This window comes from Squalius cephalus (genome assembly GCF_949319135.1).
Source record: "Squalius cephalus genome assembly, chromosome: 8".
Lineage (NCBI taxonomy): Eukaryota > Metazoa > Chordata > Actinopteri > Cypriniformes > Leuciscidae > Squalius > Squalius cephalus.
The window spans coordinates 8,263,969-8,282,356 of NC_137129.1; the positions used below are offsets into that span (position 1 = coordinate 8,263,969).

Here is an 18,388-nt window from a genome sequence, read left to right on the forward strand (position 1 = left end):
ATTAGTAAATGTTGAAATCAACAAAGATTAACAAATGCTGTATAAGTGCAGTTCATTATTAGTTAATGTTAACTAATGTTAACTAATGAACCTTATTGTACGTATGCTTTGTGAGCATAATACTTTTTATATAATTATATATTATGGAATTGTTAACTAATTACGTTTTAGTATATCTTTTATGTTTTTTGTTTGTTTGTTTTTAATAGATTCATGGTCATGTTGCAAAGTTGCCTAAATCACAAAATAACGTGCAACCAAATAAGCCACCATTACTGATGCAGATTTTAGTAGTTTATTTTAAAATGATCACTTGACTTGCCTGTGACCCTGCAAACATAAAACAAGAAATGTCAAGCTACACCTCATACTCATACTGAAATTCTAGATTCGCTCCTGGAAGAGATGTTGCTCCTCATGGCCCTTGTTCTTTCTGTTTTCTTGTCACTTTCTGACTGCCAAATTTTTGGGGGTATTCTGTTCCACATTCCCTAAAGTACTCAATGTACACAATCTTGAAGTTTGAGGTCTATCTGAGTTCTTATTAATATTTTATGGCCTTTTGGTTTGTCCACTGCAGCAACAGGTTGTTACTAACAGCACTGTATGTACTCTCTTAGAAAGGTGAAACTTGGTTCACTGCATTTTTATAGGCTTTTATTTTCCTTGTTCTACAACAGTTATCCCAATCACAATTATACTCTCTGTGTGTGTGTGTGTGTGTGTGTGTGTGTGTGTGTGTGTGTGTGAATATTTCCACAGCCAAATGAGATTATGAGCTGGCCATACTACCAATTAATTGGCTCTGAAATCCTGCTGTTCATCGCACATCTCGCCTTTGCTTGAAGAATATAAATAAATAAGTAAATAAATATATATATAACAACTACACAGAATGAAGAATCAAAGCAGGTTTCCTCTAGGCAGATGTTGAGCCAATTATGAGGATAATGTTAGTGACCATTCAAAGTGAGACAAACACCTTCAACCCTGATTGGGTACATAAATTGTGCGTTTATTAAGCTCATCTACACACTATCTCGGTGTCTGCTTTTCTGCTGACACAAGCTACTAAGAACAGAGATAAACCAGGTCTAGATGAAATGCAAAGAGACCAGAGCCCTTGTGGCTCACGGTACTGAGAGAAGAAAATCTCATTGGAGATGGAATGTTGATGAATTTCACAAACACCCTTTGGATTAACTGCAAATTCTCAAGCCACTGACTCATTTTGATGTCAGCAGCCACTGTTGACTTTGCACTTTAAATATGCAAAAAACGTAACTAAAAAATAAACCTTTCAACTATTTGAACATTATGAATAGACCGTATTTGATGCAGAAATATGAATAATTGACAACAAAAAAAAGGGTTGCATCAAGGGTTTATATAAAATAAAATAAAAACAGTAAATGAATAAGAACAATAAATTAATGCGTTTAAAATTGCATAAGTATAAACTCTCATGTTTAGGCACATTCATTTATTGTTCTTATTCAGTTATTGTAATTTCATTGAAGACACTTTAATTTATTACTACGTAACTTCTCACATTATTTGAAATAAATAATTGAATTGAATGTTTTTTTTATAATTATTTGGTAGTTCAGCGGTACAGTACATATCCTGTATTGTCTCTTAATAACTATGAGGTAGTTGGAAGAGTTGGGGGTCGAGGGTGAGGAGAGGTTACAGTTTAAAGTATTTTTAGATTAAGTATATAGCTTGTAACTTCACAACTTGCTGATTTATGAGTAATGAGATTTATTTATTTATTTACTTATTTTTTGTTGTATGCCAAAAGAGCAAAAATCCCAGAAGGTTTTACCTCAAAAGAAGAATTAAACTGTATTTAAAAAGTTCCACCATCAGGTTCCATTTATAGAATCGTCTGAACAAAATTGCATTTTGATGCTTAATTTTAACAGCCTTTTCTCTGGGGCATAAACAAAAATACGCATTTATGTCTTTGACAAAAAAAAAAAAAAAAAAAAATATATATATATATGCTCTTCATTTTAATGTCTTTTAGTCTGATAAAAAAAAAAAATAGAAATTGTACCTCAAACTTGTATGACTGACTGTTTCTGTGGAAAACAAAAGAAGATATTTTGAAGAATGATGGTGTCCGAACAACATATACCACATTCACTTATATTGTATGGACAAAAAAAAAAAAAAAAAACACTCAAACCTTTTGTGTTTCACAGAAGAAATCATACATATATATATTTTTTTTTTTTTTTTGCTTTTTTAATGTATTCATATTTTGTGCTTAACAGTCTCACAGAAAGTACATGAAGAAGCATAAAAGACCAGGGAGACAAATAAACATTTGACTTGAAAGTCTATTTTATGTCATGCACAGCTAAGTGTAACAGAGTCCAGCTAGTAGGAGCTGTGTGAGTAAACCTCACTCCCCTGGCATCAAGAGGCGCACTAGCGACTGACGCTAGAGACGGCGGTCTTTAGCGTCCTTGTTAGCGTGCCCGCCTTCCTTGCCGGAGACGCCGGTTTATTCCCGATCGGAGAGGGGCAAGTAGGACTGGATGGGTTACATCGGTGCCGTGACCCGGATGGGAATTAGGTTTAGGGGAGTGAGTGTAACAGAGTCCAGCTAGTAGGTGCTGTGAGGATTTGATTTGTTTTACCAGCACAAAATAACCGAAGCAGCAACAGACATAAATGATAAGTGATTTGTAATAGTGAGAGAGCAACACCACATACAAAAAGGAAAACTTATAGTTACCTAGAAAGCATTGACTGTCTGTGACTTATGAGGAGTAAACCTCACTCCCCTGGCATCAAGAGGCGCACGAGCGCCAGACACTGTGATCTTTAGCATTCTTGTCAGAGTGCAGTTTGGTTTGAGTCCCGCTAGGCGTTGGTGAGTAGGACCCGGAGGGGTTACATAAGCAGTTATCTTTCAGGTGGAACTCATACATGTGTTTTATTTCTCTATAATTGGAAGTCGTTAATACTCTTTTCTATGTAGAAGGAGTTGTGGGATTTGCAAAAGATTGCATGTCTTGCCCGTTGTGTGCAGGGGGTGATGAGTGTTCACTGCAGTTGCCTGGTAATTGTGCACGCACAGAGGCATTGATTGAATCGTTGCTCAACAAAGCAGAAACTGCTTATTGAGCTAATGTGCTAGTGTGTTGGGGTCAATTTCACAATGTCACTTTTAAAGTATAGACTATGGAGAGTGGTAGGCGTGTCAGAGCGGATTGCGCCAGCGCTTTCATATTCATTTTTATGTGCTTGAACATGCAGCTTTCATAACCTAGCCTATACAGTATGTGCTAGTTAATGTGACTGTATAAGTCACAGACAGTCAGTGCTTTCTAGGCAACTATAAGTTTTCCTTTTTGTATGTGGTGTTGCTCTCTCACTATTGCTTATCATTTATGTCTGTTGCTGCTTCGGTTATTTTGTGCTCGTAAAACAAATCAATCCTCATCAGCATAAAATCAGTTCTCTAGAATCTGCTGTTGATATATTGCGTGGTAGGCAGTTTATGGGTGCTTTGATTGTTGCGAACACATGCAACAATATGTATTCACCTTGCCATTTTTGTCCTCTCGCAATCTTAGCCTCAGATGTATTGTGTTGCTGTACTGAGCGATTTTGAGAAGAATATAAACATTGGATTTAGCAGAGTTTTGTTTGAGGCATTAATAGCAAGTTTGATAGATAACAGAAATGAATCATATTTCTAGTAATATGTACATAATAGTATATTTATAACTTTTGGATGGACATATTTATTCATACTGTATGTATATACTCTACCATTTAAAAGTTGGTAAGATTTTTTTTAAATGTTTTTGAAAGTATCTTATGCACACCAAGGATAAGAGGATTTGATCAAAAATACATTAAAACAGAAATGTTATGACATATTATTACAGTTTAAAGTATCAAAAAACTCAAATCTATGTTTATATTTGTTTTTATTAAATATTATTTATTTCTGTGATGGCAAAACAGAATCTTCAGTGTCACATGATTCTTCAGAAATCGTTCTAATATGCTGATTTGGTGTTTAAGAAATGCTTCTTATTATAATCAATGTTGAAAACAATCACGCTGCATATAGTGGAAACCGTGATTTTTCTTTTTAAGGTTCTTTAATAAATAGAAAGTTCAGTAGAACAGCATTTATTTGATTTTCTTTTTTCTTTTTTTCAGTGTCGGTCTAAGCAGCACATATCTTCAACTGGTTGCTTTACATGATGTCGGTCAGATGGTTTCTCTGGCTAGAATTAGCTGTAAATTGGACCAGATTTTGTCCTTAAATTATATTATTTATTAGAGATAGAAGGGGAAAAAAATTGAATTGAATTTCATTCCTCACCAAGTTACATGAACAGCATTTGCTGCAATATTCCACTTTCTTTTTGTATCTCTCTCTCTCTCCTCTCTCTCTTTATCTCTGGTTCAGTGGAAATGGAGACAAAGAGAAGAGAAATGGAGTGAGGGTCATAGATGCAGACGTAACACGAGAACCATCTCTTGCTGTTTCAGCACTCGGGCAGGATATAGCGACATTTAAAATGGTTAAAGCAGTCAAACTGCAAGGGTGGCACAGTCAGTCCTGTGAGTTATAGACTGAAGATGACAAATGCAGTGGGACCATGGGGAGAACGGTGTGTATGTGGGAGCATCAGGATCTGTGCAGAATACTTAAAGTTCCGCAATGCCAGTAGGGATTTCTTTTTAAGAAAGAGAGAACTGTTATGAATTCATGATTTATGTATATGCAAAATCCGAATGAGTAAGTGGAGGGTTTTTCTTCATTTACACACTTCTGGTGGACCAGCGAAGGGTGAATCTAGTTAGCATTCTAGCTCATATCCATGCCACTCGTTCAGTCAAGTTAATTAATGTTTAAGGGAGCACTCAACTCAGTCCTGGTTAATATCACACAATCTCAAGTGTACATTTCTCTCACCTACATTACTGTTCATTAATATGTATGCTCATAAATACGTGTGTGTGCGCAACAAACGTCTTGCTCTCACATGCTCTGGCATGTGCAGTGACGAAACTGCTCTCCTAATCAGTGCTGATGTAATCAGAAGTCAGCCCACCTATCTCACTCGCTGCCTCTGTTTCCCTGCACTACTGAGACAGATTTCCCCACTGCAGTGCTCTCTCCCTGCTAACAGGTCATTGCCATTAGGAGAGATTATCTTCCAGTAAGGGCGCTTTGTGTATACGCTTGTATACCCACAAATTAAATTGCATTAGCATAGCTTTCTTGGTCAAAACAGATCATTTACAGTGAATAGACTTAAAGAGATAGTTCACCCAAAAATGAAAATTCTGTCATCATTTACTCGCCTTCATTGTCGTTCCAAACCCGTAAGACTTTCGTTCATCTTTGGGAGACAAATGAAGATATTTCTTCGAACTTTCTGTCCCTCCATTGACAGCTATACACAACTACCACGTTGACGCTTCAAGAAGTTCATAAAGAGATTGTAAAACTAATCCATATCAATTGAGCGGTTTAGTCCAAATTTTCCGAAGAGACTCAATCACTGAACAGAGTGGATTTAGGTTAGGCAGTCTGGTGGTATAATAGATTTTAGATCAAAGGTTTTGCATAAAAGATTTAGTTTTTCCCCCAAAATGTCCGCCTAGAGAACTGACTTGCCTGAGACTGATGTCAATATGTCTTGTATACATTGATGTAATATAAATATTTTGAAGCTTGACTAATTAGGTTTTGTCAAAATGGGTCAATTACAATGTTTTGTTATGGGTTGTATTAATGTAAATGGGTTGAATATTACACTTTGAACAATTCATTAATGCTTTGTATACACCATCATTTTCCATAATTTTAGGAGTTATGACATTATAGATATTTAACGTCATGCTATTACAGCAAATTGAAACCCTCATTCTGTATTGTAAACTTTTTGGAAGATAAAAATATGATAATAATATTAATTCAGGATGTATATACACTACGTTTTAAAATTATTATTATTATTATTATTATTTTAAATATTATTTACACATCATTTATTGAAGTACTACATATTTTGAATTACTGTTTAGTATTGTAATACATTTTAAAATGCAATTTATTTCTATGGTGGAAAAGCTGAATTTTATTATTATTTCCAAAAAAAATTCTGATGAAGGACATGAAGTTTAGACAATATCATTTTTTTTAACAATAGTATACTTTTAACATGAAAAAATCTGATACGTAGTATATTATCTGAAAAACAGTTTAAAACATTTCCTTTGTTTCATTCTCCCATTCTAGCCCTTCCAAGCTACACCTGTGGAAATCCAGGCCAGCTGCTCAACGGCATGCAGCAGGGCTCTACTTTAAACATCGGGGACAAGATCCGCTACAGCTGCAACCTGGGTTACGTGCTGGAGGGCCACACTGTGCTCTCATGCCTGGCCACCTCCTCCGGCACCGCTGCCTGGGACTTCCCCCTGCCGTACTGCAGAGGTGAGTACGGGTTGGGACTGAACCTCCTCAAGAGAGTCTCAAGAAAAGGTTACCAAGTGTCTGTATCAGGGCTGACAGATTTCCCAGCATTTAGTAGCAGGTTGGCTGCACAGTTCTGTTTTTCCTGGATGAGACGCAGTAGACACCCCCGAGGTGATACCTGCCGACGTGTGAAAGCCGCACAGGCGTGTTGTGTAAGACAGCGGGGTCACGTGATAGCGTGTTAGCCGTTGCCTGAGGGGCAGGGACATCCAAATGCTCTCCGTCATGATACTCTGAAAACATGCTGACAGTTCGAGGCCAAATATTAACATGATGCGAGCCCCCATTGACATCTTAAGTCCAGTCATTTTGATGCAAAGCCCAGGCTCATAAATATGCATAAGTGAACTCTGTATATGTATGCGTTTATTTTATGAGAGGCATATTCACATATTCATGACAGTCTCATAAAAACATACACAGGTCTTGCAGTTAATAAAACAAGGACAAAGTACTCCACAGATAATAGCATGTATAATGTATTAGTGCATATGCGAGGGCAATGAGTAGCTGCGGTCTCCAGATCGAGTGTGAGTGTGTTCTCGCAGGCCAGTATGAACCAGGGCCATCTGTGTCCGGGCTGGGGGACAGGAAGCCCACGTAAAGACACACATGCTCAGACACGCAATGCCAGAAAGAGACCCCTTCTTGCCAATGCTTCTGATTTTTAACAATCAAACATTTATGTAAATTTGCAGTAAATATTCCTTATTTACATGCAGAATTGTACAGCATTTTTTTTTTTTTTTTAAGAAAGGTACAATGTGGTAATGCATTTTATTTTATTGTATTATGTAATTTCTTCTGGATGTTACCATTTGAATCTATTTATTACTGTTTATTATGTTTTATTTGTTTTTTAATATATTTTTTTTCTTGAGGGTTATTATGCTTTTTTAAGTTTTTTTTGTAATATTCACAACAGCATTTTAATGCCACATTAAATAGTAACAACAAGTATTCTCTACAAGATTAAACTTCAGATGACAAAGTAGCCACAAACTTCAATCTTTTAATTCTACAACATTATTCTCATTAAAATATTGCAAATTTATACTTGTAATGTTATGACTTTCCTATTTTTATCATTTAATGTGTCACTACATCCTATGGGCCAGATTTACTAACTGCTTGCACCAGCGCAAACCCTCTTTTGGCTTAAACTACTGTCAGGATTTACTAAACACACGCAGTGAAAAATTAGTGCTGAAAAGGCGGTGACAATTTTTTTGTGCGGCTGACCTTATTGCATATTCATTTGTAGGAGTTTCCCTTGCAGATGCAAAATTAATGGGAGAAGAGCATTTAAATGAATCATGCAAGCTGATTTACTAAGGTTTGTGTTTGTCAATTTACTGGTATTTGCTCCATTATTTAATGCCCCAAAAAAGCGTCTTAAACAAAAGCCCTGCACGGGCCAAAAACTCCAGCCCTAACCCGGCCCCAGCCCGACAACGGCTGCAATTTTTCAGCCCGAACCCGACCCGACCTGAGACCAACATCAGTATCACTTTAAGCTCTCTCTGACGCGCGCTCTTTGATACGCGCTGTCTCTGCTACACGCAAACACACGCACGTCACACGCTACTAAAAGGTAAACTTTTATTATAGGCCTGAAACATCATGCCCAGTCATTCCCACAAATATTGAACAGACTGTCCATTAGAGAGAAGCATAATCATGCTGTAGAGAATATAGCGCTATGGGATCCAACCGCAAAAATAAGTAAATAAATGGCCTACCTTTCTTTGCTTTTAAGTAACTGAAGAACAATATTCAAAACAATGTTCAAAAATTAAGAACTCTTCGCCAACTGGCTAATGTTAAATAATATTAATAATAAAAAAAAAAAAATCCAACTTCTCCCTGATCCTCTGCATGGTCAACTGTCACCTGTTAATGCACGTGAGTGACGCGCACGTATGCGTATGCGTATGCGTATACATATGCGTATACGTATTGCATATTGCGTATTGCGTTGCTTAGGCGATGTATAATATTTATAATATAATAAATATAACAATATTTCATACACACTATGTGACGTGTGCTCTGCACGTATATTATGGGCACAATGAAAGGAGAGAAGCTAAATAAGCCAGCCTGAAAAAAATGGCCCGAGCCCGGCCCGAATGGGCTTAGCGTGTCGGGTCCCGACGGGCTTGCAGACCTCTATCTTAAACCAGACGCTAATTTGCGCTGCTCTTGGTAGATTGCGTTGGTCATTATAGAAATGATCCGGCTGTGTCTGTGTTCTTTAATTTGTGCGTCGTCAGTAGTTCACGCACAGAACTTTTTTGGAATTGCGCTCTCACGCTAATTTGCCCTGTTTAGTAAATCTGGCAGTACATTTTCAGTCGGCTTGGAAATCATATCTACTCTGTATCCTCTATCATCTTTTATCTTTTATCTCTCTCCCATTTGAATCATTTTTCGATTAATTAACCATGCAACCGATGCCAAACGAATTTTTTCTCTGTACACATCTAGAGAAAACAGCAAATCAACGGCCTTTGTAGCCGGCAGCAGAAAGCCTCCTCTCGGGCTCTGATTATGGCTGGCCAGAATGTGGCAGGAGGTTGGGTCATTTTCCTTAAAGGAGTCACACAGTGTCAGAAAGGCTTCTCTGTCCTCATTAGTGCTCATCTTCCAGGCCTCTTCTTTTAAACACAACACTCAGACTCCAGTCTGCCTTATTTGCCATTTTCTATAGAGCATATTATAAATATTTGATCTAATAAGCTTAGATGTCTATATTTATATGCATTAATAAATACCCTCCCAAATGAATACCCACATTCAGATCTCTGGCCTCTAAGCCTCTCAGCATGGTCTGTATCCTCACATCCTTCTCAACCCCCTCATTCACTCGCACTGTGCGAATACATTCAGTATTCCGCATTCAAAACATCAAAATGGCGGTCTGCTGGCATGCCACCCTCCTCTGTGGCACACTGAACAGGATGATTGTTCCAGAAGCAAGATAAGAGAAAAGTTGAAGTCGGAGGGACTGGTTGGATCTGTTCTTCCTCCAAAATCCTTTTCTTTTACCTATTGTTGTTTTCTATCAGTGCTTGGCTCTCGGGTCTCAGGGTGCCGCTGCACACCACTCGCTGCTGTGTTACCATGGCAGCCGCAGAGCCCGAGGAAGGCAGTATGAAGAGATGAAACACAAGCAGGTAGGGTTGGGTATCGTTTTTTTATTTTTTATACCGGTGCCAAATCGATACTTTTAAAATGGTACCGGTGCCTGAACCGATACTTTTAAGAAAAGAGCTTCAAAACGATGGTGAATGACATTAAAAAACTGCTTTTTCTATTGAAAAAAAATAAAATCAAAAATTCTTAACATTGAATATATTAAATTTTTAAAGTATATATAAATATAAGTTGTCTAAATACAAAACAAATTTACATCATAAATTCACAATAAAACCTAAGCCACCTTACCCAACTACAATAATAAATACACTAAAAAACACTACAGTACTAATAACAGCAAAGTCTGTATTCTTGGTATGCTACAAACCAGCTTTAAATTTCAGCAATTCTTTTCACATTTTTTGCCTTCTCTAGCAAAATACGACACCTCTCCTGACTTATTGCATGTCCTGCACAAAGTGAGCATTGTTTTAGAACACATCACTTTAAATGCCGTGACGCGAAACCCCTTGTGGAAGAAGAACACCATCATGTTTACAACTGTGACAATGAGTTCTTATCAGGATCAACTCAATGCTGGATTTCAAAAGTACAGTATGTGAAGTTCGCAGCTCTATTGTTGCAGTAAACTTGCACAACGTTCTTGAATGATTAATTTATTAGATGTATACGCCGGTCTGTTATTGTAGGGACGTCGACTTCACATTTTCACACTAAACATGACGCGGAACAAAACGAACTTTGATTGGTTGCGTTACATGTCAGTCAATCTTTGGCTGCTATTTTTATTTTTAAATACATAAGCGAATGTGGTTTGTCATTTAAGAAACCTTTAATGATTATTCATCTTAGTTGATCTATAACGCACAATAGGCGCACAATGTTATTAGGCTAAGCACCGCAGTTCAGAGAATTGTATCTGTCAACACATCAATTCATCCACTTCTCCCAAAATAAAGTGGCACTTTGGTACCGGTTCAATATCGGTACTGGGTTTCGGGACCCAACCCTACAAGCAGGCCATCTTGTGTAGGGGCTTAGATCTTTATGCGTCACACATCATCTGTTTATCCAAGCCAATTGAACAAGTCACTTTGACATGAGAGACTTCCTTGGGCAGTTCAAAGGTCTGCTTGAGCTTATTAAGAAAAGTGATAGTTTTAAACTAAAATTCTGTTACATATAGTAGCTGTCAGGAAATGGAGGTGCTTTGATTGATACCATGATGTTTTTTTTTTTTTTTTAATACCATGACAATTAATGATTGCCCTATACTCTAGATCAGTGGTCTTCACTATTTTATTCATGAGAGCCGCACTGATAGGACAAAGTCAGTAGGAGAGCCATTTTTACCGCAAAGTATAAAAAAGTTACATCCAGTCATAAATACCATGTCTGCTTATCAATCTGTCACCCCTGAACATACATGCAATTAAATACAAAAGGGTGGAAAAACAACAACAACATTATTTATGATTTATCAGTCAAATTTGTAACTGAGACAAGATGATTTCCCTTAATGACAAAAAAGCAGGATTTCTAGAATATATTCATCATAGAATGACCTTAAGTTATTTTTTTCTACATTAGCCTATAGGCCTAAGTCACAAGATTCAAATCGCAATCGATTTTTGACATGCGCACACTGCACAAATATACAAAGTTCCCCGCTGTTGTCGCTTAACTGTTGTTCTCCTACATTGGTTTTAAACAGCACACTTAATGTTTATCCAATTCTGGTCATAATTTGGAGACTTTGAACATATGAACCGTTGTGCCGTGCTGTTTGTATTTATCATGCAGTAAAATGTTTAATTTTTAATTCGTCTGTGGATGAGAATCTGAAACAAGGACTGGTGAGCCGTTGTCCTGCTTCACTTCACAGATGCTGAGTGAAAGGAGAATTATAGAATGACAGGACACTCATTTATATGACACTTTATTCATCAGGAGAACAGCTCGTTCAGCGCGTCATATGTCGTCCTTTCAGTTTCGGTTTTCAATCGATCAAGTGTTTACATTTTCTCTCGATAAACCACCCATTTCAATCCGATCGAAATTATTAGTAATAAAGCTGGCACTTTGAGTTTTTAATGGGTTATGTTATAGCCCTACTTGTTTTTAACGTTTTTATGAAATATCTGTGACTGCATGATCATATCACCGTATTATTTACCACCATGCGAGCCACAAATTAAAGCTTGGCGAGCCGCATGAGGCTCGCGAGCCGCGCAATGAGTAACACTGCTGTAGATTATTGTACATTGTACTTACCATGGCATTATATTGGTTTTGCTGTGATAATAACAACAGGTTGTTGTTATGCTTTTCTCTTTTTGATACATTTCTGGGGTTCTTAGAATCAGAAGTCATCATAGTTGGGTATACTTCTACAGTGATAAACGAGAGAGGACAGCAAATATGATTTTTATGTGTCCAATTGCTAAAATAGCAAAAGGAAGAAAAGAAAAAAAAAAAGACTTTCCAAAAGAGGTAATACAAATAATGATTCCGACAGGCAGAAGAGAGAAAAAATACCAATTTACTGTTATTCCCTCAGCTGTTGTGTTAGAAACTCTCTTGCAGCAGTTAACTTTTATCTTTTTTTATTTATTTAAATGGCAAACTACTATATGCTCAAATGTTTTAGGTCGGTCAAAGTTTTTAAAGATGTTTAAAGTTTGGTTTCTAAAGTTGTTTTTGAAAGAAGTCTCATATTTTCAAGGCTTTATTTACTTAATTTAAATACTGTAAAACAATCCTATTGTAAAATATGATTAACATTTTAAATAACTGTTTTACATTTCTATATATTTCATGTAATGTATTCCTGTGATGCAAAGCTGAATTTTCAGCATCATTACTCCAGTCTTCAATGTCACACAAATCATTTGTTGTTCAAGAAACATTTTAGTATTATTATCATAAATTTCAAAAACAGTTGTGCCACTTAATATTTTTGTGGAAACCGTGATGCATTTTTTTTTCAGGATTCTTTGATATATAGAAAGTTCAAAAGAATAGAATTTATTTGAAATAGAGATATTTTGTAACATTATAAATACTTTTATGTAGCAAGGACATAATTGAACACAAGTGACTGTAAAGGCATCAATTTCTTAAAAAAAAAAATACTGACCGCAAACTTTTGAACAATAGTGTATGTAGTGAATTGTGATTGGTTGTCTTTGTTTCTGTTTGCGTAATGTATTGTGATTGGTCTTGTATTCCTTGCATATATGTAATCATTTATTGCACTGTAATAGTATTCATTTACCTTTTTTTGAAAGCACCTGAAACAAAAATCTGATTTTTAATAGCGCTTTTAGGTTTTTGCAAATACTAAATAAGTTTTTTACAAAGCATTTTATAAATATTAGCAGTTTAGACATGAAGTCACAAAGTCTCAACAAGATCAAACGACCAGACTGAGAGGCAGAGCTGAGGCCAGTGATCGGCGTGTTCTACTGAAGTGTGAAGGAAACTCTCGGCTGGAATACCAATAGCCGGTCCTCCCTCCGAACCCTCCCTCCCCTGCATCCATTGCGCTTTTTTTTCCCCTCTCCATCCCTCTGTTCCAGAACTCTCAGAGGCTTCTCCTCACATATGCTCTATGTCTCTCCGGGGAAATGTAAGAGTGACGGATCCGACAGAAGACTGACAGGGCCCAGGTCCTCCCGCCGCTTTCCACTCACAGAAAAGAAATCATGCGATTAGCCAGTCACCGCTAATGAATCCCATGCTGGCCTGTCAGAGAAGAACTCATCACCCATCAGTGACAAGCAGGCTCCTTCACCTGTGTGAGGCACACACACACACACACTCTGCACTCACTCTGACACAGAGTTTGTTTATTTGGTTGGTGAGAGAGAATTTTGCTTGCTAGGTAGGTGTGATGACTCACTTTTTCTCTCGCGTTGTCTTTCCTTCCTCAAACTCACACACGAACGCCAACTCAAACGCCTCCTAAACAAATCTCCGATCACTCTCTTTCCCCCTCAACCCTTCTTTTACCCCAGAGAGGCTTCTAGTTATCATTATGAGTCACTCACTCGCTCACACAGAGTCTCTTTGCTCCTTTACTTGCCTGGAAGGCAACATATCCACTTGGCATGCACCCATAATTCAGAATTCTTCTGTAGCTATCAAACTGGAGGCTTTACAGAGCAGGGATGTCTTTGCATGCCACATTTTTAGTACGTGTGATGAATGGCCTGCTTTTTTTCTACAAACAGTGGAGTATAAAAGAAACCTTATTTAAAAATAAACACGAAACTTTTAGTATAAAATAGTAATGTTTGATTGAACAAGACATTATTGAATGCTGAACAAGACATTAATTGAACAAGACATTCTGAAATGTATTATTATTTTTTAACTTTACACTCAACTTGTTATGGTGATATTAACTGTAATACTAATAGTAAAGTATTAAATTAGATAAATGTAAAATAGAATGGTGGTCTCAGACATTTGGACCTTTGAAGAATTGCATATTGAATAAATCTGTTTCAGGGTAGATGCCATACTGAATATTACTTGGATGAAAATGAGGCTGTGAGGGATAGACAGGAGTCTTTACAATGGCATGCACCATTTAAAGATCCTAGATCACTTGTAATTTTCATAACGCACAACTTTCAAAAATGTGTCTAAAGAAAGGTCTTTGAGAAGATGTTTCAGCCACTGAACACACTGTACTTCTATCCTTCACAGCCTTGTCTTCATTCATGTCAAACAATTCATGTCAAATTCATTCATGTCAAACAAAATGACACTACCCTGACTAAGGTCTATTGAGATGACCGAACCTTGACACTGCAGCTGCAGCTAAACCATCTCAGATTCTATATGATTTCTACCAAAACTCACCCTGGATATCTTGCAGTCCCTGATTACATGTACAAGCTCTGAATCTTTGAAGAGTTTTTCCAGCTACAAAACAGCTTCAAGATGCAGCCTGGTTTTGGTTTGTTTTTTATTCATTTTCTGCATTTTGCACTAGAGACAATGCCTCTTTAACCGGTGTTAAGGATACATTCTTGGATACCTTGGAAAAGGATGTCAGGTATCCAGACGCAACTTTTTTCCATGTCAAAAAGTTTTGATTTCTTACTTTTCTCAGGGGAGGGATGCATTGAAAAAAAAAAGAAAAAAAAAAAGAAAAAAACGGGGGAGAGAAGACAGTGGGTCTGTTGCTTTGTCTTCACCCTCAGTTGGCTCGGCTCTTTTTTTCCCTCACCTCACGGACTCACTGTCAGGAAGAAAGACTGAGCATCAAGAGAGCAAAAAATAGAGAGATTGCATTTGATTCACAAAGGAAGGTTGGGAGAGCCATGGGGCTCAATTACCACAGCAGCCTTTAAGTGCCTATTTATTATATAATCGTCTCCTTAACACACTTTTAAGGAGTCGAATTGGTTTTGTCTAGAAATAATTAACAAAATTTTACATAGATCTCAATTAATTACCCGCATGTTACAGTGCGTTGCATCACTGGCCTGCGAGTGTTGCCCGAAACCTCAAGACCTCCATTGTGTGTCGCGGCATCGTATCGTTTTCCTATTTCCAGCCATTTTTCTCTACCAGAAGATCAAGGAAATTGATTTTATCCAAGTTAAACTTGCCTGTATTTGTGTCATCTCTTCACAGCGGACGATGGCTGTGGTGGCACACTGCGGGGTCAAAGTGGTGTCATCACTAGTCCAAATTACCCCCAGGAGTACAACAACAACGCAGACTGCACCTGGACAGTGCTAGCCGAACCAGGTGACACCATTGCCCTGGTCTTCTCTGATTTCCAATTGGAAGAAGACTACGATGTTCTGGAGATAACCGGCACGGAAGGATCATCTCAGTGGTGAGTGCCCTAACGTTTTGTTTTTTCAGGCGTCTCTGGGAAAACCAAAGAATCCCACTTATTGTATGCTCCGCTAAGCAGCGCGAACGCTTGTTGTGGTGCTGTTGGCAGCGGGTAAGTGTTTTACGAAAGAGAGGAAGCCAGGAGAACCACAGTCATGAAACATCTCAGCACTTGTTCAATGGAACAGAACCAAATCACAGCTTGATTCAATTATTCAGCACATAATGCGCACAGAGCTAGGACCAAATAGAGGGGATAAAAACGTTGCAGTCCATCGCAAACCTTGTCTGGGGAGCACCAGAGTACTGTTCATTTATGGAAATGGTTTTATGGACCTCTTAGCCTCTGCTTTCACACAATTTCCTTTTCACACCCATTAAGTACTGTAACAGGCTCTCAGAAATTCTTATTGGATCGGGACGGAAACTTCTATCAGGATGTGGACCTAAATGTGACAATCTAATGACAGAAGATTAGGTTTTAATTTAAAGGATGGTTGTGTGTAATTTATTAGAATATGCTAGAATACTTCATTTGTAGAGACGGATGCTATATTTAGGTTCACTCCACAGACATTATACACTGACTCACCCTTTGATCTGTTGATGATTGCGTATGATACGTTCTATTCCATGTTATTGTATGTTTTTGTCCTAATCAGCGGTGTAGTGGGGCTTTGCTGACTTAAAATATGTATTGAATTAATATATGAATTGGATTTGCACTAGGTTTAATACAGTTCCATTTGTCCAAAGATTGCTGAAGCAAACTTTTCTAGGGCTGGGAAAAAAATCGAGTTGGTAGGTCAAATCGATTCATATTTTCAAAAAATCGATTTTTTTTTTCTCTCCCCCTCTTCAGTATAGCGTACAATACATACATTTTGCATTCGCCAAATCTTCCTTCGTGGTTTCCGTAGCACGCTCCCTGCGGCGCAGCCCTCTGCCCCTCCCCTCCCCCGAGGGCAGCGCATGCATACACAAACAACATGGCAGAAACAGCCGACGAAAGAGAGCAGCTCCTTCCAAAGAAATGCTCTTCGACTTTAGTCGTGTGGAGTTGGTTTGGATTTACGGTATTGTCACCTGTCACCGAGCTTGCCTCAAGCCTGCTGTTGTTGATAGGCTCATTTTCCTTGCAAATAATGTTTAAAATGCAATTACATTTTTTATGGCGAATGGTTACTGTTTACATGTTCAATTCAACTAAGAGTTACCTCAGGATTTTTTGTTGTTTTATTAGCTCAATCCAAATACAGTATAAATAATTTGGATGTTTAACAATCTTTGTTGCACACTGCACAGTGACTTTTCAGTTAGAGAAAGGGTTTGCCTTTGCAATTTTGTTTATGTTGATGCACTTTAATTAAATACAATAAATATATATTTTTAAAATATATTTACAGTTCGCAGTTATTTTGTTTTAAATGGGGGGGGGGGGGGGGGTACCAGTGAAATGTCAGGTGATGTACATTATGCTGGACTTTTCTAATCATTTAGTCCACTTATACCCCACTTCTTTCTTAGTCAAACACTTGCATTCAACTCTGCCTCCATCCAGTCCACAATTCGTGGATGGAACCAAGTCCTGCTCTACATTCTATTTCTTTTTTGATAATCTGTTTTACTCAGATGTATGACACAATACCGAAGAAAATATCTTTCACTACTCCCTCTACGTCGCAACTTTAACAAATTGAACCTCATGATAAAGTATTGCCAAAATGTCACAAATTTTTGTTGTTGTTTTTGTAGACTGTTATACACAGCTTTGAAAGTATTAAAGTAAACAGAATTTTCCCAATAAAATAAAGACTAATTGGACCACCATGAAAACATTGGGGACTGTGAGACTATAGATTCTGAACAATGAGCCCCTTAAGTGGCATGTAAATGAACAGCCTCCCTGCTTCTGGGGTCTAGCCCTATACATGCCTTGGCCTTATTGAGCTGTGACACCCTGCACTGAAGTCATGAGGCATAGTCGTGTGTTTGCCTCTTCGACACGCTCTCTGAGGGTCAATGGAGAGTGCTGAAAGAAGGTTGTTTCTGGCCAGAGGAGGCAATCGATAGACCCCACTTCTCTCTGTCCCCTTGCTGCCACCATGCATGGGGTCACTGCTAAGCCCTTAATTAAACAGGCAATTATCAGAGGGTGAGGAGTGAGCAGACGGAGAGAGACGAGATGGTGTCGTTCGACCTTGGCATGTTCTAGAAGCCTCAGGGAGAGTAAATAAAAAGGGAACGAATGACCAGAACTTCATGGGCAATTAACCAATGAAAATGCCCAAAAATTAACAAAATAAGAATCTAACACAGTCAGAGCGGCCAATTGCTACACAGCACCAGGCGGAAAGCCAGGTTGGTCTATGTGGGATTGTATGAGTTGTTCTGCTTATCTAAGGGTGGATTACTGTTTTTATTGTTTAAATGCTGGAGAAGTAGAGCTCTATAATTTCCGTGATGCGGAAAACTGTGGAATCCAGTCATAAAAATGGAATCTACTGTATGATGCGGAATGTCATACAGTAAAAAAGTAGGGCTATTTCAATATTGATATTAAAACACCAAAAGACTGCCAGGTAAATATGATGTCTGCATGTACCGTGTCTCTCTGTGTGAATAAGTGTTGCCTTTTCGTATAATACACATACTCATGCATCAATAACACTTGTGGTGTTTCAGCATCTGCCCACTCACTATATGAGGACACTCCACATGAACTTTATCTCCAGATGATCTGAGAGTTCACCTCATGAGTATTTCAACATTTCATTTGATAGAACTATCGTCACATATACACAGAAACTCAAGTCTTCACTACAACCCACCAAAATAAAA

General features: G+C 37.8%; 1 protein-coding gene across 1 annotated transcript in view; it reads left to right on the forward strand.

The window, feature by feature from the left end:
• csmd2 (CUB and Sushi multiple domains 2) overlaps positions 1-18,388 on the forward strand; it is a 305,472-nt gene that overhangs the window by 93,709 nt on the left and 193,375 nt on the right. Inside the window, exons 4-5 of the mRNA XM_079877810.1 lie at positions 6,287-6,481; positions 15,338-15,545. Of these exons, the coding sequence (XP_079733936.1) occupies positions 6,287-6,481; positions 15,338-15,545 (403 nt within the window). The remainder of the gene's footprint in view (positions 1-6,286; positions 6,482-15,337; positions 15,546-18,388) is intronic.